The sequence below is a fragment of the Phragmites australis genome, chromosome 6 (assembly GCF_958298935.1).
Source record: "Phragmites australis chromosome 6, lpPhrAust1.1, whole genome shotgun sequence".
NCBI lineage: Eukaryota > Viridiplantae > Streptophyta > Magnoliopsida > Poales > Poaceae > Phragmites > Phragmites australis.
This window is the reverse complement of record NC_084926.1, coordinates 44,396,112-44,422,875: the sequence shown is the minus strand read 5'-3', so window position 1 is coordinate 44,422,875 and position 26,764 is coordinate 44,396,112. Positions and strand designations below refer to the sequence as shown.

At 48.6% G+C, this 26,764-nt stretch overlaps 1 protein-coding gene across 2 annotated transcripts; it reads left to right on the top strand.

Moving 5' to 3' along the window:
* The first annotated feature begins 12,087 nt into the window (after positions 1-12,087).
* LOC133922777 (uncharacterized) lies at positions 12,088-25,575 on the top strand. Of its 2 annotated transcripts, none has more exons than XM_062368258.1 (21): positions 12,088-13,545; positions 14,591-14,884; positions 14,985-15,227; positions 15,347-15,479; positions 15,561-15,700; positions 15,785-16,418; positions 16,987-17,051; positions 17,128-17,229; positions 17,418-17,560; positions 18,212-18,267; positions 18,853-19,490; positions 19,593-19,783; positions 19,896-20,187; positions 21,541-21,828; positions 21,915-22,024; positions 22,511-22,841; positions 23,367-23,768; positions 23,974-24,211; positions 24,318-24,358; positions 24,913-25,082; positions 25,186-25,575. In XM_062368258.1, the coding sequence occupies exons 1-19, from the start codon at positions 12,127-12,129 to the stop codon at positions 24,341-24,343; spliced, it is 5,745 nt and encodes a 1,914-aa protein (XP_062224242.1). In that variant the 5' UTR covers positions 12,088-12,126; the 3' UTR covers positions 24,344-24,358; positions 24,913-25,082; positions 25,186-25,575. The 2 variants fall into 2 exon arrangements, with proteins under 2 accessions (XP_062224242.1, XP_062224241.1); XM_062368257.1 differs by having other exon boundaries at positions 25,168-25,575.
* Positions 25,576-26,764: the final 1,189 nt, after the last annotated feature.

Genomic DNA, 26,764 nt, shown 5'->3' with positions numbered 1-26,764 from the left:
GAGGTCCTCCGGGAAGCCAAGACAAGGTATCCTCAGGCTCAGAAGCTGCTCTATGCCGTGCTCGTCGCCTCCCGGAAGCTGCGCCACTACTTCCAGGCGCACAAAGTCTCGGTGGTTACCACTTATCCCCTGGGACCCATTCTCCGAAATCGGGAGGGCACCGGGCGCGTTGTCAAATGGGCAGTAGAGCTGGCGGAGTTCGATCTACACTTTGTTAGTCGCCAGGCAATTAAAAGCCAGGCGCTCTCCGACTTCTTGGCAGAGTGGACCCCCATCCCCTGCGTCGACCCAGAAGAGTTTTCTGCCTATCCCGGGCGCGACATGCCCGGGTACTGGGTCATGCACTTCGACGGCTCCCTCTCGCTGAAAGGCGCAGGGGCCGGAGTGGTTCTCACCTCCCCAACGGGTGAAGAGCTCCGGTACGTCGTACAGTTGCATTTCCGCGCATCCAACAACATGGCGGAGTATGAAGGTCTCATCGCCGGCCTCCGGGCTGCGGTGGGGCTCGGGATTCGTCGCCTCCTGGTCAAGGGGGACTCCCAGCTGGTCGTCAACCAGGTCTCCAAGGAGTACCAGTGCACGGATCCTCAAATGACGGCGTACGTGGCCGCGGTCAGGAAGCTCGAGAAACGCTTCGATGGCCTCGAATTGCGGCATATCCCTCGCCGCGACAACGCTCCGGCCGACGAGCTATCTCGCCTGGCCTCATCACGTGCGCGCGTCCCTGCCGGAGTCTTTGAAGAAAGACTCGCACGGCCTTCCATCCTGCCTGCCGAACAGGGTGAAGGGGAAACCTCGAACTCGATTCAGGGGACCCCGGCGGTGCCCTCAGTGGGAAACCCCGTCAGGGCGCCGCCGTCCGGCGAGTGCGCTGTGCTCGCCGAATGTTCTCAAGATGCCTCGTGGATGTCTGACATCCGAGGGTACTTGAAAGAAAGGTTCCTACCCGAGGATGAGGCGACTGCCGAAAGGGTTGCTCGGCAGTCCAAACGCTATGCCATAGTAGACGGGGATCTCTATCGACGTAGCGCAGGAGGTGTTCTCCTAAAATGCATCTCTCGGGCGGAAGGCGGCGATCTTCTCGCTGAGATCCACGAGGGCGAGTGCGGTGGCCATTCATCGTTCCGCACGCTGGTCGGGAAAGCCTTCCGGCAAGGTTTCTACTGGCCCACAGCTCTCCAGGATGCTTCCGAGCTGGTTCGGCGCTGCAGGGCATGCCAGTTCCATGCAAAGCAGGTTCACCAGCCAGCTCAGGCTCTCCATACCATTCCCCTGTCATGGCCTTTCGCGGTCTGGGGTTTGGACATTTTGGGTCCATTCCCCCGAGCAATCGGGGGCTATGCGTACCTATACGTCGCTATCGACAAATTCACCAAATGGCCGGAGGCAGTCCCAGTCGTCAAGGTGACCAAAGGCACGGCGCTCCAGTTTATCCGCGGTATCACTAGTCGATTTGGCGTCCCCAATCGGATCATCACCGACAACGGCACCCAGTTCACTAGTGCCTTGTTCGGGAACTATTGCGAGGATCTTGGCATCAAACTTTGCTTCGCTTCCGTCGCTCATCCCCGGAGTAACGGGCAGGTCGAACGCGCCAACGCGGAAATACTAAAGGGCCTCAAGACCCGGACCTATGACGTGCTCGCTAAGCACGGGAAGGGATGGGTGGATGAGCTGCCGGCCGTGCTATGGGCCAACCGGACTACGCCAAGCCGCGCTACCGGGGAAACTCCTTTCTTCCTCGTCTACGGCGCCGAGGCGGTCCTCCCCTCCGAGCTTACTCTAGGCTCCCCTCGAGTGCACGCGTACTCTGAGGGTGAGCAGGAGCATCAAAGGCGCGACGACGTAGACTACCTGGAAGAGCGCCGGCGGCGTTCTGCTGTCCGGGCGGCTCGGTACTAGCAGAGTTTGCGCCGTTATCATCTGCGTCACGTCCGGGCCCGGTCTTTCGAGGTGGGGGACCTAGTTCTCCGGCGCATCCAGTCGCGCGAAGGAATGAATAAGTTGTCCCCTGTGTGGGAAGGTCCGTTCACCGTGATCGCGGTCCCCCGGGCAAGTTCTTTCAGGTTGGCAACGGAGGAGGGGCAGCCACTCCCGAATCCGTGGAACATCGAGCATCTCCGACGCTTCTACCCGTAGATGGTCAAGCTCGCGGTTCAGGTTGATAAGGCCGGGGGCTTCTCCTCGCCCGAGCAATCTGGAGGCTTCGCCCCGTATGGTAAATCGCTGTCGCCCAACCTTGTAAATATCGTACATTCAGTATTTTAATAAAGCAATCACTATGGCAAATTATTTCTCTGGATTCCCTATGTTTAACCTGTCTGGTGAGGTGCTCGGTTGTGCGAGAAAAAGTTCGCTCTCTCGTTTTTTCCCATTGATAAAAGAATCCCAATCGGTATACATGCGGGCAGTCGCCGCTGACTTACGTCCGACATGGTAGGCTGTGGTATTCGGTGTCGTAACGGGCTCCCGGGTACTAACCGAGTTTCGGGGCGCTCTGGGTAATCCCATCACTCGAGCTGCTCGAGTAGGCCGGAGCTCAGGCCCCCGGAGCGAGCTGTCGGTGCTCGGTCTGGCCTGTCATACCCGGGCGCCACCGAACCATAGGACCTCTAGGTTATGCCTCTGTCCGCCCTTGTCTTCCGGTTCGGGTATTCGAGAGGTCTCGGGTCGAAAAAACAAGAGCAGTCTATGGCAAGTACCGCACTAACAGAGCGCACCAGACAAAGAAATTCTACATTCTCTCTATCAAGTCACAGGACAGTAATCACAAGCAGCTCGGCCGCGAGGGCTTCAATGCCCCGGTCTCTGGTCGGCCCCGAGGGTTTTTCGGGTGGTCCTACCGCCTAGGCTTGGGTGGTCGAGATCACCCGACCCTAGGAGCCACGTATGCCCATGGGCGGTCGGGCGCTCCGTTGAAAGGATCAAGTTCCCGGGCCCCCGGGCTCGGAATCAACCCCTTCTGGGTCGGCTGGCCGGAAGGCCGACGGCTGCCCGGTGAGTGGTTATATTCAAACAAATCTGCTTTCAGTAACTTTATGTTCCCGAGTCATTCTCGGGGGCTCTCGCGCTTTAATCTGCTCGGTGAGGTGGTCTCCTGGCCCGTGAACAAACCCTGCCGCGTGTCGGCCTTTTTCTAGAACGACAGAGCGGTTCGTAGAAAGGAGTACCGTGCGTGCGATAACGTTCGACCGAAGCCCTTCGTGGTGGTCGTGGTGGTCGGTCCGCTCTTAAGGACCCCGAGCACTACCGAGTCCTCAGGTGCCCTGGGTAATCCTATCACTCGAGCTGCTCGAGTAGTCCGGAGCTCAGGCCTTGGGGGCAGGCTGTCAGTACTCGGTCCGGCCCTTTTTTGAGCCCGGGCACCACCGGACCGCGAGGACTCTTGGTCACATTCTCGCTCGCACGCGTCTCCCTTCTACCGGCTGAGTGGTCGCAAAGTGAAAAGGTGTTCACTGGGCACGGCGTGTTCCGGGCAGGGCCGTTCTATCTCCCGAGCAGGGAGTCTGTGTCTTTGTTTCTTAAGCTAGGCAGTACGGACTCGCGAGAGCTTGAAGGCTGGCTGCGCCAACACCAGCGACCACAACTATTTCGTTTCTCGGGGATGGGAAGGTCGGGAGCGGCCCGACTGAGTACTCCTCGGGACTTCCAGGCAGAGCGCCGGAGGAAACATCAAGCATACAAAGAAATTGGAGTTGCGAGCCCAAGGAAAAGCTGCCATTATATTCACAAGACCTAGACAAAGCTTTTTCTAAAAGGTTCACTCCTCATGTTCACTCCTACATCTACAACAAAAGAGATAAGGGTGCCGACGGCCTAGTCTGCGGCAGATGCGTCGGCTGAGTCCTCTGAGTCGTCCCCGGGGGCTGGCGGTGGCGGCACCTCCCGCCTGAAGCCGGCCGCCACCGCAGAGGCGGTACTGCTAACCGCTGCCCGGGCGGCCTCCTCCTCAGCCTCGACCACTCCCTCCCGCGCCGGCTCCAGCGGGAAGTTCGGGTCCCTGCTTCGGTAGCAGGCCAGGACATGCTCAGCCACGGCATGAGCCAGGCCACGTCCCTCCCGGGCAGCGAGCTCCTGGACTGCCCAGGGCAGGGTCTCGAGGCGCTCGCAGACTTGCTGCAGCTCCAGCACTTGCCGTGCGGGGCCGTCGCCCTTCGTGTCGCCGACAAGCCGCCCAAGGCCACCTTTCTCCATGGCCCGTCGCATCCGCCGGAGTATATCCTCCAACATCTGCACGAGGTTGACCCGCGAGACAAAGGCTGCCTCGAGCTTCTCCCTGGCGACCCGCAGCTGTGCCTCGAGTCCCTGGTCCCCGGCCGGACCGGAAGAACCGCCAGCTGCGGCGGGGACAGCATCCTGCTTCGCCTTGGCCACCACCTCGGACAGGGCTTGTTCACGGGCGGTCAGTCCCGCCTCGTGTTTCGCATTCTCTTCCGCCCTGGTAGCCGCGGTGGCCGCCGCGGCAGCGGCCTCGCCTTCCCGGCGACTCAGCTCGCCCTCTCGGCGACTCAGCTCGCCTTCCCGGCGACTCAGCTCAATCTCCCGCCGGGCCAGCACCTCCTCCTGCTGGACCACCGAGTCCTCCCGGGCTCCGAGGTCAGACGCTGACAGCGCGTTGTCCACTTCCCGGATGGAGACGTCCTCTTCCCAGCGCTTGATTTCTCCTCTGATCCTCTGGAGGTCGTCTTCCCAGCGCTGGAGGTCGGCGCGCGTCTTCTCGACCGCGCCCTCTCGGCGGGCCAGCTCGGCCTGCCGCTCCTCTGCAAGCCGCTCCCGGGCCGTGACTGCCGCCTCCCTCACCTGCGCCTGCCCCATCCTGGCGAGGGCCTCGGCAACCTGCTGCCTCGACGCCTCGGCCAGGCGGGCGGCGTCTTCTAGTTCCCGCGCGGCTCCCGCACGGATGTCATCAAGGAGCTTCTGCTCCCGCACGGTTGCCGCACGGGCCTCCTCTCGGGCGCCCGCCAGCTGCGCCTTCTCCAGTACCAGGCGGGCGTGCTCGGCCTCGAGCTGCCCCTCCTTGGCCTCCACCGCCGCGCCCAACTGCCCGACTGCAGCTCGGACGCCTTCAATGGCGGCCGAGAGGGGATCGGCAGGCCGGCCAGGCACTGCGAGCGCCGAGGGGTCCCAGGCTTCTCCGCCGGATGCCCCCAGGGGGGCCGAGCTCTCCGCCGGGCCCTGCGCCGCCATCCGCCCCAGGCTCTGGCTGCCCGGGGTAGGCTCCTCCGGAACCAAGGCCTCGGACGGCGGCTGCGTTCCCGCATCAACCGCCTTGGCCACCGGCCCCGGCGAGGCATCCGCCTCCACCGTTCTCCGCCCTGGGCTCTCCGCGCCCGGGGTAGGCTCCGCCGGCGCCCTTCCCGTAGTCGCCGCCACTGCCTCTCTCCCTATGGCCGCCACGTCGATTGACGCCTCTACGTCAATCGGCGCCTCCGCCGTTCCCACACTTGCCTCCGCTGGCACAGCGGGCAGGTTCGGCTCTGGCCTTGGCGCCTGCTCCTTCTCCGTCGCCGCAACATCTGCGGCCGGCCTACGGGAGACAAGTAAAAGTGTCAAAACTTAGTTCGGGCCGAAAGGACCCATGGGAAAGCAAGAAAAATGACTCACCGATACCGCCATTTGGCCGCTGGGAGCCTGATGTCCGGGTCCGGTGCCGTCAGTCCGGACCCCTCCCGCCGCCTCTTCCGCTGGGGGCTCGGCTGGGCCACAGCACGGGCCTCGGGTGCCGCCGCACGAGTCTCGGTCTCCGCCGCGCAGGTCGCAGGCGTCGGCGCGGGCCCCATCCGCACCAGGCGCGGCTCCAGCACCGGAAACGCCGCCGCTGCCGTCGGCGATGGCGGAGACTCCGGCAGCAGGATCAAATTCCGGGGTCTTTTCCCCCGGTCTCCCGGCGTCGACTCTGTAGCAGCTTCGGGGGCAGCCTCTTCTCTGGCGCGGCGGCTACTGGTTGCGGCGGCCCCGTCGCCAGCCTGCGCCGAGCTGCCAACGCCCTCCTCGCCCAGGAGATCTTCCAGCCCGGGGAGCTCGGAGGCCTCGGGACTCCGGCTTCTTGGCCGGTCCACGGGCCCTTGGGCATCGAACTCCGGCAGCCGCTTCAGGATAGCCACCCGGGTGGGTTGGGCGCAGAGCGCCATCTCCGGCCACGGAAGCTCCGCCCGGCTCATGTCCTCCGACCCGGTGATCACTCGGATCATCCCTCGCAGCTCCGCCTGCCCCAGATCCCAGCTCGCGCCGATCTGGGTCCTGGTGATGTCCTCCGGCCCGGTGTAGAACCAGCTTGGCCGGGCCCGCTCCCGCAAGGGCGCCAGTCGACGACGCAGGAAGTCCGCGACCACCATGACAGAGGTCAGCCCGGACTCACGCAGCTCCAGGATGCGCTCCAGCACCGGCTTTAGCCTCGCATCTTCTGGCGGCGGCGCCTCCCACGTCGATCGCCGAGGTTCCGCCGCCTTCTCTGGCAGTTCGAGCCGCTCGTGGGGGTCGATGTCGACGAAGAACCAGTCCCGTCGCCACTCCTCCCACTTGCTGCGCACCACCTGGGGGATATATTGGTCCCCAGGCCTTCCCGAAGCCGAAGGTTGCAGCACCCCGCAACATCCGCTGTGGAGTGCCCCCTCTTCTTCCCCACCGGCCGAAGGACGAAAAAGTGACGAAGCAGCGTCACCGACGGCATCACCCCCACGAACATTTCGCAGAGATGAGCGAAGACCGCCAGCGCCACGACGGAGTTGGGGCTTAGGTGCGCCATCTGGATGCCGTATGTCTCCAGCACTTGCATGAAGAAGGCGGAGAACGGCGGCACCAGCCCCGCCGCCACGAAGGAGGTGAAGAGGACAGTTCGTCCGGGAACGGTCGTCGCCGGCGTCAGAGTCGCCGGCTTCACCACCACAGCGCCTCCCTGACCCTCCGGCACCAGCAGCTTCCGGATTTTATCCGCCGCCTCCTCATTCCTCAGGCGGGACTCCGGCAAGATGCTGATCGGAGCCCGATCCCGGCGTCCCCCTCCGACCCTCGACATCTCGTCGGAGAGGAAGGTGATTTTCGGTGGAGGGAGAGAGAGAAGTGGAAGCACAAAGAAAGCAGGAGCGCGAGTGCGAGGGAGCGTGAAAAAGGGGAACGGACCGATCCATTCCCCCTTTTATATCTCAAAATTCAAAAAACTGCCGCCCCGACGGTTCGCTCGGCGAAGCGTCGCCTCGGTTGGCACAACTGACAGGCGAATCTCCCGCCGATCGCGCGATGTCAGCGTTTTGCCAGGCGTATTTTTCTCGATCTGCGCGGCAACCGCACGGGCCGCCCGTATGATTATCACGCCCCTCGGAAGTTGTATGGACACGCGTCCACTCATGTGCCCGTTGGGGCCTGCTTGATGTTTAAAAGCCGCAGGGGCCACCTCCCGAAAGCTTGCCGCATGGCATCCGGCCCGCCTTAACCTCGGTCGCGACGAAGGGCCCATTCACAGTCTCTGTCCCATCAGCTGTCAAACGGGCCCGGGGGCTACTGTCGGTGTATTTAGAACCAGGGGTCCCTAAGTCCCGAGGCCAGACCGGCCGCCCGCCACATATCACCACCCTGCAAGGTAAAAGCAGAGACTCGGGAGAGGGTGCTCGGGGCTGCACGTGGCAGCCCCCGAGGACTCGGTGCCCCGAAGGTCCTACTGAAGTACACGGGAGAGGGTGCTCGGGGCTGCACGTGGCAGCCCCCGAGGACTCGGTGCCCCGAAGGTTCCACTGAAGTACTCGGGAGAGGGTGCTCGGGGCTGCACGTGGCAGCCCCCGAGGACTCGGTGCCCCGAAGGTCCTACTGAAGTACACGAGAGAGGGTGCTCGGGGCTGCACGTGGCAGCCCCCGAGGACTCGGTGCCCCGAAGGTCCTACTGAAGTACTCGGGAGAGGGTGCTCGGGGCTGCACGTGGCAGCCCCCGAGGACTCGGTGCCCCGAAGGTCCCACTGAAGTACTCGGGAGAGGGTGCTCGGGGCTGCACGTGGCAGCCCCCGAGGACTCGGCGCCCCGAAGGTCCCTCCAAGGTGCTCGGGAGATAGTGCTCGGGGCTGCACGTGGCAGCCCCCGGGGACTCGGTCCCCAGAAGGTTCGCGCAAGATCGTCCAAAGACTCAAAGGGCCCCGTCGCCAGAGTGTCATCCAGTCAAAGGCCCGATGCCGCATTTAATAGGCGCGCGTGGCCTGGCATTCTGACATCCTGACATTCTCGGCTGCCCACGCCCCAGTGTCAGACCCGGCCATGCCCTGGCAGGGGGGCGTGGGTTCATTAAATGCACGGGTCCCGTCCGGTTTTCACTTGCGCGCCTCGGTATAACATTGCCAGAATCAAAGCACTCGACCTGCCACCCTGCCCTGGCAGGAGAACAAGACAGGGCGGGCGCACCGGGCACCTCTGAGGCTGTCCGGTGGGCCCTTTTTTATGGCACCCCGAAGCTTCCGCAGCGGCTAGTGGTCGAATGCGCGCCGCCTTCCTCCACCGCCCCTGTCACTTCGCCAAAATGAGATGATTAGGCCTTTCTCCGTGGCACCTGGGCATTGGCATCCCCTCTTTCCCATTCAGGATATGTCGAGGTCGGCGCATCTATAAAAGGAAAGGAAGGAGGACACCAGAGACGGATAGACGAACGACGAAAAAGAGGAGGACAAGAGAAAAACAAGAGGTCAGTCGAAGAACAAGAAATCACCACCCCCGATCACAAGACAATCAAGAAACCAGCTAGCTAGAACATAAGAGCCTCCTGCTCTTTGTAAACAGTTCTCCCTCGAGAACCAGATATACCCTTGAAGGATCCCCTTCAAGGATAGTTATAACACTCATACAGGAGTAGGGTGTTACGCCTCCGCGCGGCCCGAACCTGTCCAAAAACTCGGTGTACCCACAAGCCATCGCATTTATTTCCTTTTCCGCTCATTTCCCGTGCAAGCTTTTCTAGGATCATCCCCCCGGCCGAATCTCTAAAAAGGGGTCTCTCGGGATCCCTGCGACAGGAGCTCACTCTCCGACACAATTCTTGGGCGCGATTCGGGCGCGTGAAGTGGCGGCCCCGGTTTTTTAGCTAGCCAAATCCACTGCAATGATCACCAGAGATGATAGGAGTAAACACAGAGGTGTGAAGTATGGGCCACTAGTTAGCAGGGATGTATAGAGGACTAACGAATTAATTAGATTAATCAACTCCTCTAATAAGACATGCATTAACCAATTAAGGATTTGTCGGGCTGTATTTTACAAGCTACGTGCTCGTCTTAGGGATAAGGGGCTATTAGTCGAGACAACATTTCATGTTCCTATAGAGGAGCAAGTTGCAATGTTTTTGAAGATGGTTGGGCAGCATCATACAAATTCGTCTATAGGATATTCCTTTTGGCGATCCGGTGAGACAGTGAGTAGGTATTTTAATATTGTGCTGTGTATAATGGGTGAGTTGACTCGTGAACTCATTTATGTGAGATCTGTAGATACACATGCTAAGATTTCTAGCAGCTGAACCAAATTCTATCTCGACTTTGAGTAATTCTCACCATATTCTCAATTATTATTGGAGAGTTAAATTTATGTAAAATTTGACCAATGCTTTTTCTATTTATAGGGATGTATAGGGACATTAGATGACACTCATATCAGGGCATGTGTACCTGCTAAAATGGTGGATAGGTTTAGAGGACACAAGTCATACTCCACACAAAATGTATTAACATTTGTGAACTTTGACCTTCGGTTCACCTACGTCCTAGCAGGGTGGGAGGGATCTGCTCATGACTCACTTGTGTTGCAAGATGCCCTCTCTCGTCCAAATGGCCTAAAAATACCTCATGATCTCACAATTTATAGTTGGTCTCACACTAGGTTTCACATGGTTGTAGGGAAATTTTATTTGGCTAATGTTGGTTATGCTGCAAGGCCAGGAATATTGCCATATTATCAAGGTATTTATATACCATTGCTTGGAACAGTCCTACAACTGATGGTTCTAGTTCGGATAAGAAGTGCAAGCGTGTTAAATCACCAGACAAGAAGCTATCCAAGGACAACGCAAGCCGTAACAAAATAACAAATGATGAGGTTTCAGCTGGTATTGTGAGGCTTGCTAACCCTCTTGCGACCTTACCATCACAGCCAAGGATAAGTTGGAGATTGGCGCCTATCTTGCGAGGCAAGATCATGATAACTTTCATAGTTACCTTACTTTTGCAGGTGATGCTACTTTTCGAGCTTTGGTCATTAATTTTTTGACCGCAAATATAGGGGTGGCAGTGGAAGGGACGGATTTGGCTGTCTTTGAAGTTGCATGTGTTGGTGTTGGTGGCATTTTGTAAGTAATCTATCCTGCAAGTGATGACTGTACACCTTATTAGATATGACTATGGTATGATGATAAGCTTAGTTGTGTAGTTGTGGTAACCTCTCATAATTAGAGTATCCTGATGGTAGGATGACACTATAGGTTATTTTGTGTTGAGCTTGATGCTGCTTTTAATCGGACAATGGTGGAATGATGGTGTCCTTTTTTTTTTAACACTTGATGCTACTTGTTCATGGTGAAGTGATGGTTATACTTATTTTGTAATACCGGATGCTACTCTTAAATGGTGAATTAATTGTGTCATATTTTTTATCATTGGATGTTAATACATGTGAAGTGATAATGCAATAGATCATGTGAGAGGAGGTATTCTCACCTATTCATTGGTAGAGTAACCTGATCCGAATTTGATGTCAAACCAAACAACACAAAACCAACCAAGTCAAATTTTGGCAATCTATCTGGCTCCAAACCAAAATAGCCCAGGCACCTTTCTAACATTTGGCACTTTAGGATGGTTATAAACCAAACCCAATTTTTTTGACCAAAAATTGGCATTGCCCAAGATTTGGCATGCCCCAATTTTGGTTTGGCCACCTAGCACCACAAACCAAACATGCCCAATAATTCAAGGTTGGTTAGATATGACCAGCGCCTGCTTGGAGCTCTTAGTTTAAGAGCATATTAATTTGAAGAAACACTAGGCACTTGTGCACCTCAAACACAACCATAGTTTTTTGAATTTTTGTGCAAAACCATAGGTACTTGATTATGTAATGTGTGAAACCATAGATTATATATATATATTTTTGCACAAAATCATGAGTGACATGTTCCCCACAAACTGCACCGCAGAAAAACAACCAAAATGCTCCAATATACACCTGCAACGACTTCTGATGACTGAAATTTACATGAACTTTAATCTCTAGTGTGTATTTCATCCAGCCCAATTTGCACTCTTTCAAGCCTTAATCCAAATGCAAGCAACTCCAGCAACCCACTGACCCAACTATGTTATTCATGATTTTAATTTTCATTTCCTCTTGGATTGTCCACATTATCCAGCTTGGGTGAGCCAAGTGCCTAGAGTGGCACTAGGGGCGTCCAGATGAGCAGATGTTGAAAAAGTTGTGGTTTTGTGTTAGTCCAAGTGCTTGCGGTTTTATGCAAAGAATTCTAAAACGCTGTTTGGCAGAGTTCTAGCTTGCAGCTCCACGTCAAATTTCAAGATGAATCACCCAAATATCCTTAATGTACCCACAATTCCAGCTCTACAAATTTCTGAAGCTAGCAATACATAGCTCCAAGAATCTTTGAAATTAGAGCTCTGACAAATAAGTCCTAAAATCTTTGGTTTTGTGTTACAGGTGAACAAGTACTCAGTGTTTCTTGAAACTGGCTCTTAATTTTAAGGATCGGTTTCAAGCTATCCTAAATTCTATCATTACTTCTCCAATTTAGCTGTACCATGAAATGAACAGTAAACCATATCTTTTTTCCTTTTCTTTTTTGATAGGAGTAGACCATCACCCTTTTTTTTGAGAGAGGAGTAGACCATCCCTGGTACAGACAGCAACTGCAAGAGCTCACATTCTTAATCTGGGCCCACATGGTGGATAAGGCCCAGTGGCAGTGGAAAAAGGCCTATTAGCCCACGGCCCAATATAACGGACCTCCGCCCAGTTGATCCACAGCCCAACATAATGGGCCTCAGCCCAGTTGCCCCACGGCCCAATATAATGGGCCTAAGCCCAGTTTGTACCAGCGATACAGCCAGAGGAACAAAGCCGACAAGTCCGCAGCACAGAAACGTCGACGCGATGACGACGGTATCCACCATGTCGACGTCGTCGTCGCAGCCACCGCCGCCGCGGCAGGAGCTCGACCTAGACGCTTTCCTCCCATCCTCTCCCACCTCCTCCACAGCATCCGACGCCGACCACCGCCGCACAGTAGACGACTTGCTCCTCTTACTCTCCTCTTCGGATTCCGACGAGTCCGATTCCAACGAATCCAAGCCTAACCCCAGCGCCAACAGCAAAGCCCTAGCCCGAATTCAAGCCCTGGCGCCGCCCCCTAAACCCTCGCCGTCGCCTTCTCCTTCCCCATCCGCGTCCCCGTCCCCCAGGAGATTCGCATCCGCCTCGCCGTCGGAGACCCTCTCTTCACTCGTCTCGAGAACCTTCTCCAGCAACGGCGCCTCGTCCTCTTCGTCGAAGCCGCTCCCCTCGCTCTTTCGTGGAGTCCGCCCCAGCCCCAAGCCCGGCGCCGCGCTAGCCGCTGCTGCCGCAGCATCCCGCGCGGTCCTCACCCCGCACGCCGCTGCCATTAAGTCCCGTCGGTCAGTCTCGGCGCCCGTCGATAAGCTCCTGGATGAGGGAAGTGGCTCCAAAGCCTCCGAGGAGCTCCCTTCCACTGGGAGCTTGGAAGCAGAAGTAGAAGAAAAGGGGAATGCGGAGGTGGTTGCTGCGCCGACGGAACAAACTGCAGGTGGGAGTAGGGATGAGGAATTGGAAGAGGAGAAACACGAAGAAGTGGGAATTGAAGAGAATTCTGAGCCTAGGAAACTGGTGGAGGTAGGTTCCCTGGATTCTGTAGGCGCGGAGGATTTCAGTGTGCGTGAGCGAGTTGAAGATGACAATTTGGCGGAAACTGACCAAGTTGGGAATCAAATTGGGGTTGTCTATGGAAAAAATGAGGACGACCAAATAGGAGATGATAATTCTGTGGAATTAAGTCAGGGTGTGGATTCAGTTGTTGCTGTTTCCAAGGAAAGTTTTGACGATGACCAGGAAGTTGAAAGATCCGACAGTGTCGTGGAGGAGCAAGTGGAATCTGGGAGCATCATCGATTGGGTGATTGAAGAGAGGATGGAGCCGTTGGAGATCAGCAGGAAGGCTGAGAAAAAGCTGAAGGTGCCGATGAAACCATTAGAGTGGGCAGAGGAGCTTGAGAAGAGGCAGGCCTCATTTGGACAGCACTGGGAAGAGGGTGCGGCTGCACAACCGATGCAGCTAGAGGGGATTGGAAAGGGCCCACCAGCTATTGGTTACATGCAAATTGAGATGGACAACCCAGTAACTCGTGCCATGGCCTCACCTTCATTTAGGCCAGACCATGGCTCTCCCCAGGTGCTGGCAGTTCATAGGAACTATATAGCGACGGGCATGTCTAAAGGAGCTGTCATTGTCATTCCAAGCAAATACTCCATCCATCAAGCTGATGATACAGATGCAAAGGTTAGCATTGGTGCTGGTGCCTATTATGCATGTTTGGTTCATGTTATATGGTATAGTTCATATTTTGACTTCAAGATGTGTAGTATCATGTATAATTTGTATAAACTTTGAGATGATTATTTCAAGAACACTGGGTGGGTGGGTACTAGATATTACTATCAGTTAGTATTACCGGAATCTTAGCTTGCTTGTCTTGAGGGGGACAATGGGCGGGAAAAAAATACGGTTAAGACTTCTGTTACTGTAATGCCTCTATGTTGTATTCGTGCATCATCATTATGCAACTGTGTTCATGTGATTAGAATAGCACATGGACCTCACAGAATTAAGTTAATCTGAATCTGAATTTAGTTTGCTGCCAGTAATGAACTAACTTGGAAGGCAAACATATGGTGTCCATTACTGTACCAAAATTTGATATTAAGAAAACATTTAGGTAGCATTTTCAGGAGTACCTCGGAATCTCAGATCCTAGATTTAGAGTGAAACATGCAGGAAAAAGCAGAAAGTTGTTACGATCAGAAAGTTGGGAAGAACCATTAAAAATAATGTAAAAAAAATTCATAAGTTACATCTAACCACAGAAAGTTAGCACTTAGCACGATCAGAATAGCTTGTGCATCGTTGATGCCAGTTCTGTTAGTAAAAGCGTTATTGGGTCTGTATCGCGTGTCATTTCTTAAGTAATCTCAAAACAATGACAATGAATCATTGTTTTCTCTTTTCTTTCTTGCTCATTGAAATGCTATTATTTTTTTAAGATAATGGATTGACTTGAGTAGCTGCTGCATTGTGCATGTTGCACCTTTCACGTTTTTTGTTCATCATAAGATGTTATTACACACACTTCAAAAGTTACTTCATACTTTCAGCCAATGGCTGTACACGCTGTTCTTAATCCAAGTAACCAATATGCAAGATCTTGTTGGATGAACTCGGATGAGTGGAAGACATTTGGATAGATGTTCTAGATTGGTGGTTTTGAAGTTTTATAAATTATGCGAGTTGATCTTTGATGCTATAAATACTGTTTTTGAAATTTCAGATGCTGGTCTTTTGGAACCAAGGTGAGAAGACTCAATCACCAGTGACTGCCATGTGCTTTAACCAGCAAGGGGATCTTCTGCTAGTAGGATATGGTGATGGTCACATCACAATTTGGGATGTACAGAAAGCTGCAGCAGCAAAAGTCATGTACGGTGAGCATACAGCACCAGTAGTGCATGCTTGTTTTATCCGTCAATCCAAAGCCATCACTGGTGATTCAAAAGGAGTAGTTCTATTGCACACATTTTCCATTATCCGTGTACTCAATCGCTTGACTGTCAAGGGAACCCAGGTATGGAGAAACGTCACTTCTTCCACTGTGCATGTATTAACTTACTAATTTTCGTGTTGAATTTATATCTGGTCTGACAAACCTAGCTACAATTGGCCAGCACCTTTTTGATGGAAATACTGGAATTGTGCTCTCAGCCTGCCCTCTTCTATTGGATGAATCCTTTGGGTTTAGCAACTCATCTTCCCAGGGAAACCAAATAACTTCCTCTGGTGGTGGTTTTGGCAGCATGATGGGAGGTGTTGTTGGAGTAGATTCTGGATGGAAGTTTTTCAATGAAAGTTCTTCTCCAATGGAGGATGGTGTTGTAGTTATGTTTGTTATGCATCAACATGCTCTTGTGGTATGAACCAGTTATAATTCTGGAATCATTTTGTAGGATTTTTTTGCTATCAGATATGCTGTGAATATTAATATCTGAACTTTTGGACTGACCATAGTGTTCCACGGTGTGCCTGCTAGGTTAGACTCCGTACCAATATTGACCATGTTGATCATATTGAGACCTTCTCTAAACCAGACGGGGCTAGAGAGGGCTCCATCGCTTACGCCGCATGGAAATACACAGCATCCTTGAGTGATTTATCATCACTAGGTAGTCTTCTTTCACTGCCTTTGATTCTTGCCTTCTTTATTGTGTTCAAATTTTCATGTGCCAAATATGATGATACTACAGATGAAGAACGAGTATCATGGCTTGCACTTGCATGGGACCGTAAAGTGCAAGTGTCAAAGTTTGTTAAATCAAAGATAGTTAAACACAAGGAATGGAAGCTTGATAGTGCAGCAATTGGTGTTGCCTGGTTAGATGATCAGGTATACAAAAGGCTCCTTTTCTGTCATTCTTTTAATTTCTGTTCTCTATTTGGTTGCAAAATTAAAGTACTCTTTTCTCTTCAGATGTTAGTTGTCCTTAATTTGAGAGGCCAGCTCTGTTTGTTCTCCAATGATGGCAGTGAGCTTCGCAGAACCACCTTTGTTCCTGATGGTCTTGTGTTTGATGACACCATACTGCACCATGCACATTTTTCTAACAGGTTTGGTAACCCAGAGAGGCATTTTAACAATTCGGTTGCAGTAAGAGGTGCTACAGTGTATATTCTCGGGCCAACCTTTCTCACAGTTTCCCGACTTCTTCCATGGAAAGAACGCATTGAAGCACTAAAGAGGGCTGGCGATTGGATGGGTGCACTGGACATGGCAATGAGGCTTTATGATGGTCAGACACAGGGTGTCGTTGATCTCCCGAGAACAGTTGATTCTATTAGAGAAGCCATAATGCCTTACTTAGTAGAGTTGCTGCTATCATATATAACTTACGTCTTTGAATATATTTCAATTGCATTATCAAATCATACCGGAAAAGGGGGAGAATCAGATGGCTTGATAGAGGCCGATAGATCTCTGTTGACACAAAGAGAGGAACAATTTGCTCGTGTAGGAGGGGTTGCAGTGGAGTATTGTGTCCACATTGGACGCAACGACATCCTTTTTGATACGGTCTTCTCTAAGTTCGTTGCTGAACAAAGTGGAGGTAGGCTTGTTCTAATTCACTCATAAGAAACACTAACCTCTGAACTTTATTTTATTTATGCCTTGATAAACACTAACGGTAGTCGATGCAAACCCACACTCTGCAATATGCATTGAGTCTATCCTTCTTTTGTTTTGAACCGAGAGTATATCCTTTCTTATCATTCTTTGATACATCCTGTGATTTTCCTTGAACTTTGTCCATAAAGCTGGCCATTTGGTATGACATAGTTGGCACAGAATCTTGCAAAGGAAGATATTTTTGTGCTTTCGATCTAAGTTGTTCACTTCCTCTGATCTCTTTTGAGTTTTAACAATGCTTTTCCATGGCCCTACTTGTGCTTTTATGTTTTCATAGCCCATCACTGTTCCTTACTTTATCTGTTTTGGGATATTTTTGCTTTCACTTTGAAATTCTGTAGGCTTACTATATTTGTGGTATGTGAAATATTTTTTAGAGACGAATTGCATATGTCAATATATGCGCTGGTTGATGGGATGGTGCATGTACACATATCTGTTGTTAAATTGTTGCTAACTTGAAAAAGTTGAAATGACATGGATAACAGGTATGTTTCTGGAGGTACTAGAGCCCTATATATTGAAGGATATGCTTGGTTCTTTGCCCCCTGAGGTGAGCAATATCAGAATTTGCTACTGCTAGCACACAAATCTGGAAATGAATACGCATAGTCCAATCTTATTTTTAGATTATGCAAGCTCTAGTAGAGCATTATAGTGGCAAAGGATGGTTGCAGCGAGTCGAACAATGCATTCTTCATATGGATATTTCTTCATTGGATTTTAATCAGGTATTGATAACAATTCTTATTAAGTAGTGTAATAAATCCTTTACTTTTGCCTTGTCAGACATGTTCCTACAATGACTGAGAAAAGAAAATGTAATTTCTTATTGATTTTTTCTGGTTCCATTTTTGTAGCTTGAACTATTGTTGCTCAATTTGTAAACACATTTTTTTTATGCTTGTGTTGTGTTCAGGTAGTCAGACTGTGCCGCGAACATGGGTTATATGGGGCACTTATTTATTTATTTAATCAAGGCTTGAATGATTTCCGTACACCTCTAGAGGAACTTCTATCAGTCATTCAGAACACCAATATAAAAGATGCTGCTTCTACTTGGTATGTCATATTCTGGCCAGGAAGAGTTGTACGAAACTTGTGTTACTTGCCCAGAGAGGCAAAGCACCATTATCACGCATAAGATAAATACTAAAGATTATGTTGTTTCTATGTGACGCGATCATTGTTTCGAGATTCTGAAGTTCTTGATAAAATGATTGTTCTGGTAATGTCTGAATCTGCTGATTTAGCGAGCATCATTCTCATTATATGATAATATAATATTTTATGTTGTCTATAAGTTCTGGATTGTGAATGCAGTATAGTTTCATTATTCTGAAGTTCCTGATAAAAAATTGTTCTAGTAAAGTTTATTAATCAGAGTCTAATTCTTAGCAAACACCATACTTGTTACTTATCTGGTTATTATTTTAATTTGCAAGAACAAGACTAAATAAATCTTGATTTTCCTTATTCTTGAGTATGCACAGATGAAGGATTTGCTTTTGGTATGTAAAAGTTTATCAATGTTTGTGAATATAAGAGGCAAGAATCACATTATTATGTGGTTGAAGTTGCTTATTATTTTTGTTAAATATTCCTCGTGCTATACCTCAAACTAATATTTTTTTTTCACTAGGCATTAATCTATTACTGGCACCACATAAAAAGCTAATATCTTACCCTCTAATGCTTTCTTTTTTGAAACAGCTACAGGATGCTTGTTTATCTGAAATATTGCTTTCAGGGCCTGGCATTTCCTCCAGGTTTGTGCCTCTGCTGTTTGTGGCACACAAGTACACAACTTTACCATTTTTAGTAAATCAATGCCAGTCTAGTACGTAGTTGCACCACAAACTATGTTTTTCCCTGTGCTGTTGAGCTTTTGGTGGGCCCAGAATCTAGTAAATTTTGTTAGTAAACCTATGTGTTGAAAACTTACTTGACTTCTTAAATTGGAGAGTTCGACTCTACTATAAGGTTGATGTTTTGTCACTCATGGGGACTAGGGATGCAAGTCGGTACCCAATGGGTAGTTCTAGGTCACTATTTAGTTCATTTTTTTGTAAAGTTAATTAGGTGGAAGTGAATCTTTAGTTCAATTGACTGAGTTTTGGGTCGACCCAATGACCCAAAAAATACAGAACTTGCATCCTTAGTGGCGACGTCTGTACACTTACCAGCAGGTTCTATTGTAGAACCAGAAATACATATTTTGTTGCTATTCAGTGATGCACCTATATTGTAAATACAGAAGTATAGAACCAGGAATACATATTATGTTGCTACACAGCAATGCTCTTATATTGTAAATAGGACTCAACGAGATGTTCTTATAATATTTCTTTCAGGGCATGGGATAATTCCCCAATCCCGCCTTCATTCAGTGAGAGAAGAACTTGTTCAATTTCTGCTTGAAGAGTCTAAGTCGCTCACTTCTGAAGTGTTTAAGGGTTTCAATGCTTCTTGTGGAAAATGCCCAAACATATGCTATCTGCTATGGATGGATACAGAAGCTACTTTGGAAGTTCTCAAATGTGCTTTTGCACAGGACAGTTTTGAACCTAGAGATGACCCTTCTAGTACTATTGATGCATCTGTCTCGGAGGATGAAGATGGTATTGATGCTGGAATGAGTCAAAATAGTATGGTACAAAATGCAGTGGACACCATCATAGATATTGTTGGTTTGGAAAATGAGGTGATTCGGTCCATTGTTATGGGTACTGATGAGTCCAAAATTTGGCCTTCAGAGGGGGAGTTTGGTTATCTAATTGAGTTTGTGTCCCTTTTTGTCTCCCGCAAAAGGGCTAATGCATCTAAAAGAGTTGTTATGCACATTCTTTCTTATCTCACTTCGTCATATGATGATACAAGAACACCAACTCGGAAAGAAAAAGAAGTCCTTCAACTCTTCAATGCAGTTCCCCAAAATGACTGGAATTCTGATTTTGTCTTGAGTCTCTGTTTAGATGCTCATTTTCATCAGGTTTGCTCCACTGTTCTGTTAAATTTACTTCTATGATGTTATTGTAGAACTGTTGCTTGACATGACCAGCTTATGAATGAAAACACTCTTGTTACTTTACAGGCCTGTGGCTTGATATTTACGGCCAGAGACCAGAATTTGGCTGCTTTGGATAGTTACATGGAGGATAAAGAGGAACCATTCCACGCTTTTATCTTCATCAATAAAAGATTATTCGAATTGGCTGATGATGAAGCTTTGTCATTTCGTTCCACAGTAATATCTCGTTTTCCTGAGCTAGTCAAGCTAAGCAGGTAAAGTTGATAGTTATTTGCTGACTAAATAATATTCTTCACCTTCCTTTTTTCGTTGCATTTTTGTCTTTCAACTGAACGTGCTCATTCTTTCATGCCTGAAATTTCTCAGGAAGTGTGCATTTGTCTTAGTTATTGATCATTTCCATGATGAGATCCAGCAAATATTGGCAGAGCTTCATTCTGATCGACATAGCCTCTTTCTTTTCTTGAAAACTGCTGTTGAAGTACACTTGTCAGGAAAACTTGACTTCAATGAGCTTAGTGTCAGAAACAATCAAACAATTGAACTTCAGTACTCTTCCAGTTACCTTGAAGATTATCTGCAGAGGCTATTAAATCTCCCCAAGTTAGACCACAATCCTGTTTCCATCAACGATGAGTTAGTTGAACTTTATCTGGAGGTAAGTGTAGTGATAAATTTTTGAAGTTATATCTTCACTGTATACTTCAGTGCTAACAACTATATCTATTGGCAATTAGAATGGTGAATTGTCAAGACATAATGTGGCGTCACGAAACGATATTTCCTTCGCAAATACAAAAAAAAGGGCTGTTCTTTACAAGCTTTGATCTAACTGTTACTCCCTTGTGGACTTATATCTAGATGTTCTTTGGAAGCAACTTAGTCTATGTTATCACAGTGTTGCTTGCTCTGTCCCAAGTTGTCCAGTTGGCTGGAAGCAGACGCAAGGGTATGTCTCCTAGCCTGGCCAGAGTTAGGCGATCACCTAAACTAGTTAAGCATCAACTGGGGCAGTTGGCTGTTGCCATAGTCATCTTGGGTGGGTGACTGGAGGCATGGAACTCCTAAAGAGTTGGGCCTGATCTGTGAAATGAGAGGGAGATTTCAGATCTGAGAATCGAGACTTAAGAGAGAGGAAGGGGTGTGAAGTGCAAACCCGAGGTGCTGCCACTCCATGTTGCCTGCCCTTCTCCAGCCTGATTTTGCCGCCATCACCGGCCTCTTGATCTGCTAGTGCCGCTTCACTGCTCTTTCTTTCTGCCTGCCTGCCTTGATCTTCTAAAGTTCCATTGTCTAACTGTCCCCTAGGTGTCCTGGCGCCTCGGGGTCGCTGCGACTAGTCGGAACTACATCAAATTGCAAAAAAAAAAAAAAACTCTGATGAGATCTATGAACAACAATTAGAACAGTGAATTGCTGCTATAAACATGATATGGAACAAGAAGCAATATTTCCTTCTGCAAATACAATTCGATCACCAGCTTCTTCCTATAGACTTTGGTGTTACCATGGCTCCCATGTGGACTTATATCTAGCATATCTTCAGAGTTCAGAGTACTTGTGCAGTTCAGGTCTTAGAGTTGATTGATTTTGCCAAGAAAGAGTCCTAGTGGGATATTATGCTGGAAACTCATGTACCTAGTATTTTTAACTCTAAGATCTGTTACGTTTCCTCTAGATCATATTCATAGGTAATGACAGAAATGAAGGATTTCTCGTGTGTCCTATTGCAGTGGATCAGTTCTTGAAACTAGAGAATCTATTATGGTTATGTCGAGCTTTGGAATCTGAATATGTTTAAGACTGTTGTTCATTTAAGAAGTAATTTTTTTTGCAGTTTGTCCATTTCGCTGTGGATGATATTACAATATTGCTATATTTCCAAAGAGATGCAAAATTGTCCCTTCTGAAAATACTGAAAATCTGACATATAAAAAGTAACTATGATGATCACAACATGTTTTGCATGATTTTCATCCTCTCTGTTAATCAAACATACCTTCTTCCACAGCTTTTGTGCCAGTATGAGCGGAGGTCTGTTCTGAAGTTTCTGGAGACTTTTGACAGTTACAGATTGGAGCGGTGTTTGCATCTTTGTCTAGATTATGGAGTTACAGATGCTGCTGCATTTTTGCAAGAGAGGGTTGGTGATGTTGGGAGTGCCCTTGCACTTGTTCTAGCTGGACTTGATGAGAAAATAAACCTATTTATCTCTTCCGTGGAAAATACTTTTTCTGGTGTTGCATCAAAAAATATCTCCGAGACGAAGCAACCAGACATTGTTCTAGAAATGAGTGAGGTGTATTTCTTGTACCCGTTTGAATTCTTGTCTGGATTTGTAACCACTGCTGTATTGGTATTAACATATTCAACATTTTTATTAAGGCTTATCCTGTGCTTGATGCATTACATGCCTCCATTGGATTGTGCCAAAGGAATTCACAGCGCCTGGACCCAGAGGAGTCTCAGTCCATTTGGTTCAAATTGCTTGACTCGTAAGTTATGCTAATACATAAATACTTTCGTAAGATGGAAAATATTACTCATGAAACAAAAGTTAATATTGTAGTGTTACAAAAAAACATTGCATGATGAATTTACTGACATCATTTCCATCTGGTTTGTCATTCTTGGTACATATGTCCGAATTTAGAAAACATCAATTGCATGTTATCTAAAATGACATGAAGTATTGTGAGAAGAGCACATGCAAAATTAATGCCTTTGCCATGGTTGAAACTAGAGACTTAGAAAGTCAAGCAATGCCAGAAATATTTTGTCAGGACTCATGATGAATTATCTATTAGATCCATTAGCACATTTAGAATGACAATACCATCCTATTGCTGTGGAATAGTGTAAAGAAGTGCTTTCAGACAATCCTTTGTCATGTTCATGGTTGCTGAAGTCATATGCACATATTTATAGTGTTCTGATAGAAATCATTTAATGCTTTCAATGTTGTTGTGTCATTGATTCAGCTTCTCAGAGCCACTGAAAAAATTGTATGGAAACAAGGATATAATTGAAAAATGTGCCGGATCCAAGGGGAGTGAAAAACCAAAAGAACATCCGAAGCGAAAAGGACTCTCACAACAAGTGAGGATTTTAGCTAAACAAAGGTGCTTGACTGCTCTGCGGAAAGTATTTTCACAATTTGTCGGAGAAATAATAGAGGCCATGGCTGGGTATATACCCCTACCAGCAATCATGGCAAAACTATTAACCGACAATGGGAGTCAAGAGTTTGGTGATTTCAAACTTGTGATACATAGAATGTTGTCTATGTATCTTTACGAAAGAAGAATACTGGTATGGCACTCATTTGTCATTTACTTGTAGGTATAGGCTGTAATTACTTACTCCATTTGATGCTTTGTAGAACACCGTAAAAGATCATTTGTAATTTTGAAGTGACAATATTACATACTCATTGCAATAGAGCAGGGTTTAAAGAGAATTGCACCACATGTTCCATGCTTCTGTTGCATTAAGTTGTGTTGACTTGTACCCTCGCCCTAAACATGTGCTTGTTACTTTATTAGCAACCCAGGACCAAGTAAGAGACAGTTCATAAACATGGCCTTGAATTTTGTTATTTCTCAATGCTACTGACTCTTGATGCCTTAAATTAGATATTTTTATTGCTGATCTGATCAACTTTCTTACAGTGCATCTCGACCCCATTGTTTTATTGTGCTCAAGTAAACATAATGTTGTTCCATAAGTGTTGAGCTATTTACCTTTCATATTGTGTTTATTTGCTGATAATCTTCCATATTTTGTCTGATAGAAAAGATTTTGAGCTCCGCTGATACCTTTTGCACCTGCTTGCAGGAAACAGCTAAGTCAGTAATTGAGGATGACTCGTTTTATACCTTGAGCTTACTAAAGAGAGGAGTTTGCCATGGATTTGCTCCGCAGACTTTTGTATGTTGCATATGCAACTGCTCACTTTCTAAAGAAGATGCAAATTCAGCCATACGGGTGTTCAATTGTGGGCATGCAACACATCTTCACTGTGAGTCTGAGCAAAGCAGATTATCCAATAGGGAATCCAAAGATGGATGCCCTATCTGTCTCTCAACGAACAATACACAAGCCCGGAACAAATCACCTATATCTGAGAATGGGCAAGTGAATTATTCTGGGGCTGAAAATGAAGTATCACATGGCATCCATCACATTCATGAAGCAGATCATGCTGAGAGATCTCATGGGCTTCAACATATGTCACGGGTATATCTATGTTCAGATAGTCTCACTGGTTATTTCTTCTTTTTTTTCAAACTTGTATCATAAATCCCTTAACTATAGCCAGACGCCTTCCAAAACTGTTCTTTTATGATGGATTGAAACCTTCTAAATGCTGTCTATCCAGTTATAACCTTCTATTTTGTCTCTTTTAATGGATGTGATACACGAACCATTGTCCTTTTTGCAGTATGAAATACTGAATAATCTTCAGAAAGCACAGAGGTCCTTTCACATAGAAACTGTACCTCCATTGAAACTTTCACCACCTGCTATGTATCATGAAAAGATACAGAAGAGGGCCATTTTGGTGGGGGAACCCAGCAAACATTCATTTAGAAGTCAAAACCCCCAGAAAATATGGCAAATGAAGGAACAAAAATCAAAACAAACAGGGAACCAGCTTCAGCAAAAGTCAACCGTACTCCGTGAGTCCATACTCCCTTCCATTGACTTCATAGGCATCACTTTAACTGTACTGGTTCAATTTTAGTTTTTCGTTTGCCTATTTATGATCTTTTTAATCTTCTGCAGGTTCTCAGAAAAGTCAAGTGTCGTAGTGTAAAGATTGTATGGTATGTAATTCAATGACATTTTAAGCCTCCAGCCTGTTAGCGTAGTGTTTTTTTTATTTTTTGTATCATCTATGAAATCTCTACCGAGAATGTTCTTAAGCTTAAAGATCTGTGTATTCAATCATATCTAGGCTGAACTTATAATTGCTTCTCAAAAATGTGAATCCTCCGTTACGGGAATCTTAGTAAAACACCCGATGCCAGTGTAGCACAACACAGTTAGATATTGTTTTAATTGAACTTGTGAGATTTATTTTGATCCCCCGCTGTGAACAAAGTACTTGAATATGCTTATGACCAAGAGAAAAGCTGCCATGACCCTTGGCAGACAACGGAGGCCTGTAAAAGGAAACCATAAGGAATACGCTTCAAAACTATTACCGGACTTCACTATCAGTGATTGATTGGTAGATAGAGGCATCTAAGTATCATCTATTTTTTATTTGCATCCAGTGTTGAGAAATAACCAAATAGAGTGTTCTACTGTGCAGGTCGGTTGTGTACCTGGTAAGCTTAATGGCCAAGCTGCTAACATTAATTCTTGTTCTGTGCAGGAACCAGATTCGAACTGATTGTTGATTTGCTTCACGTTACCAAGGCTGCTGAAGCTTCAAGGATTATTGATTTCACGTTACCCAAGGCTGCTGAAGTTTTCATCTCGATGATGTGCCCAAGTTGGTCTGCAGTGGTGCAATTTTTATCTCTCCCTATACCATGATCAAAGGTGGCAACTCTATTTCTTTCAGTTTAGTGGCTTAATGGACTTTATCCTCGAGATTTTACAGTGTTGCATCATCCATTTATTTCAGTATTTGTGGAATTCTCAGTGAGGGTGCTTTGAGCAAGGGAGGAGGGATCCTAAACCAAGGCGAGAGCATAGAGACGCGACCCCGAGAGTCTGTTACTTGAAGATAGAGTAGTTTCTACAGAGCTTACACGTGGTGACATGATCCTTGGTCCATACACTGTCCATATACTTCACAGTGAAAATGCCTTGCTTCGGTTCATGTAAAATATAGTACAAAGGCAGTAGGTCTGGCATGTATAGCAACTAGTAACCACGATTAATTGATACGTAGTACACAATAGCACAACCTCTTTACCAGCTGATCTGGTATATTTTCGGCTTTGGTATTAGTGCAACTGATCGCACTGGTGTACAGAACAGATCTTTTTTTGATAGACAGAAATGCACGTCTGGTTGGAGCTTGCAATTACCCATTCGTCCCACAACATGTTACTCGGCTGTGAAGTACTCTCGTTGGACAGCGACACGGTCTCCAAAACATAATCAAGTTTAATACTATGATAATTTAGTTCAGGTACACACTCACGTCATCCTTGTATTGCACATCTAGGTATTCATAAAGATGATATTGGTCAAGTGAGAGCAGTCTGACCGCACATGCTGGCATGCGACCAAAGAGCTGTCTACTGTAGTGACATGTTCGAGCAATTTGCCATGTCTGGTCAAGAATATCAACATCCAATTCACTATGAACTTGAAGATCTTGTTCAACGAGCAACACCAACTCTTCATTAACAATTAATCGATCTCAACCAAACGAATTTCGGAAGAAGAGTCTGCACATCAACTGAACCTTTGCAATTCTACAACAAATTTTGGATTCACAACCAATCCAATCCAAGTGAGCAAAACCTTTGCCTTTTAGAGCTTACATCGACTGGATTAACCAGCAGCATGCTGGTAATCACAGTAATTGTCTCTAAGCCCTACTAGACTATTACAAGAAGACCAGCGAGCAACCACTCGCTCGAGCCCCCTCAGAAGGCGTCGGGGCCACGGTACGCCTGGAAGCGGCAGCTGTCGGCGTCGCGCAGCCGGACGCCGAGCGCGTAGTTGGTCATCTCCAGCTCGGCCACCTTCTTCTTGAGCTCCGCCGCGGCGCGCTCCGTCTCTTCGTACCTCCCGTGCAGCGCCGCCACGCCGTGCTTGAGCACCGCGTTGTCCCGCTCCGTCTCCTGCTGCAGCTTGTGCTGCGCCGCCACGCCGCGCTTGAGCGCCGCGTTGTCGCGCTCCAGCGCCGCCGCCTGCGCCCTCAGCGCGGCGTTCTCCTCGCGCAGCGCCGACGTTGCCGCCGAGGCCGAGGCAGCCGCGCGCTCGGCGACGGCGTCCTTGATGTGAGTCAGGATCCAGGAAGCGCGGATCTTGGCGTCCGCCACGTCGGCCGCCGCGGCCATCTGCTCGACGAGGACGCCCGCGCACTCGTCGATGCCGCCGTCCGCCGCGCGCGCGATACGCGACGCCACCGCTTCCCTGGCCTGCCGGGCGCGGAACGCCTCCACGGTCGCGTGGATGTCGCGGCCGGAGGCGGCGAAGCAGTCCTCGATCTGGATGGGGTCGGCGTCAGGGAAGACGCGACGGAGGGCGTCGAGCGGATCGAA

Coding starts and splice junctions, on each gene's coding strand:
- LOC133922777 (XM_062368258.1), top strand. CDS start 12,127: ATGACGACGGTATCCACCATGTCGACGTCGTCGTCGCAGCCACCGCCG. Junction 17,052..17,127: donor TTGGTTCTTTGCCCCCTGAG/GTGAGCAATATC, acceptor TCTTATTTTTAG/ATTATGCAAGCTCTAGTAGA. Junction 17,230..17,417: donor CTTCATTGGATTTTAATCAG/GTATTGATAACA, acceptor TGTTGTGTTCAG/GTAGTCAGACTGTGCCGCGA.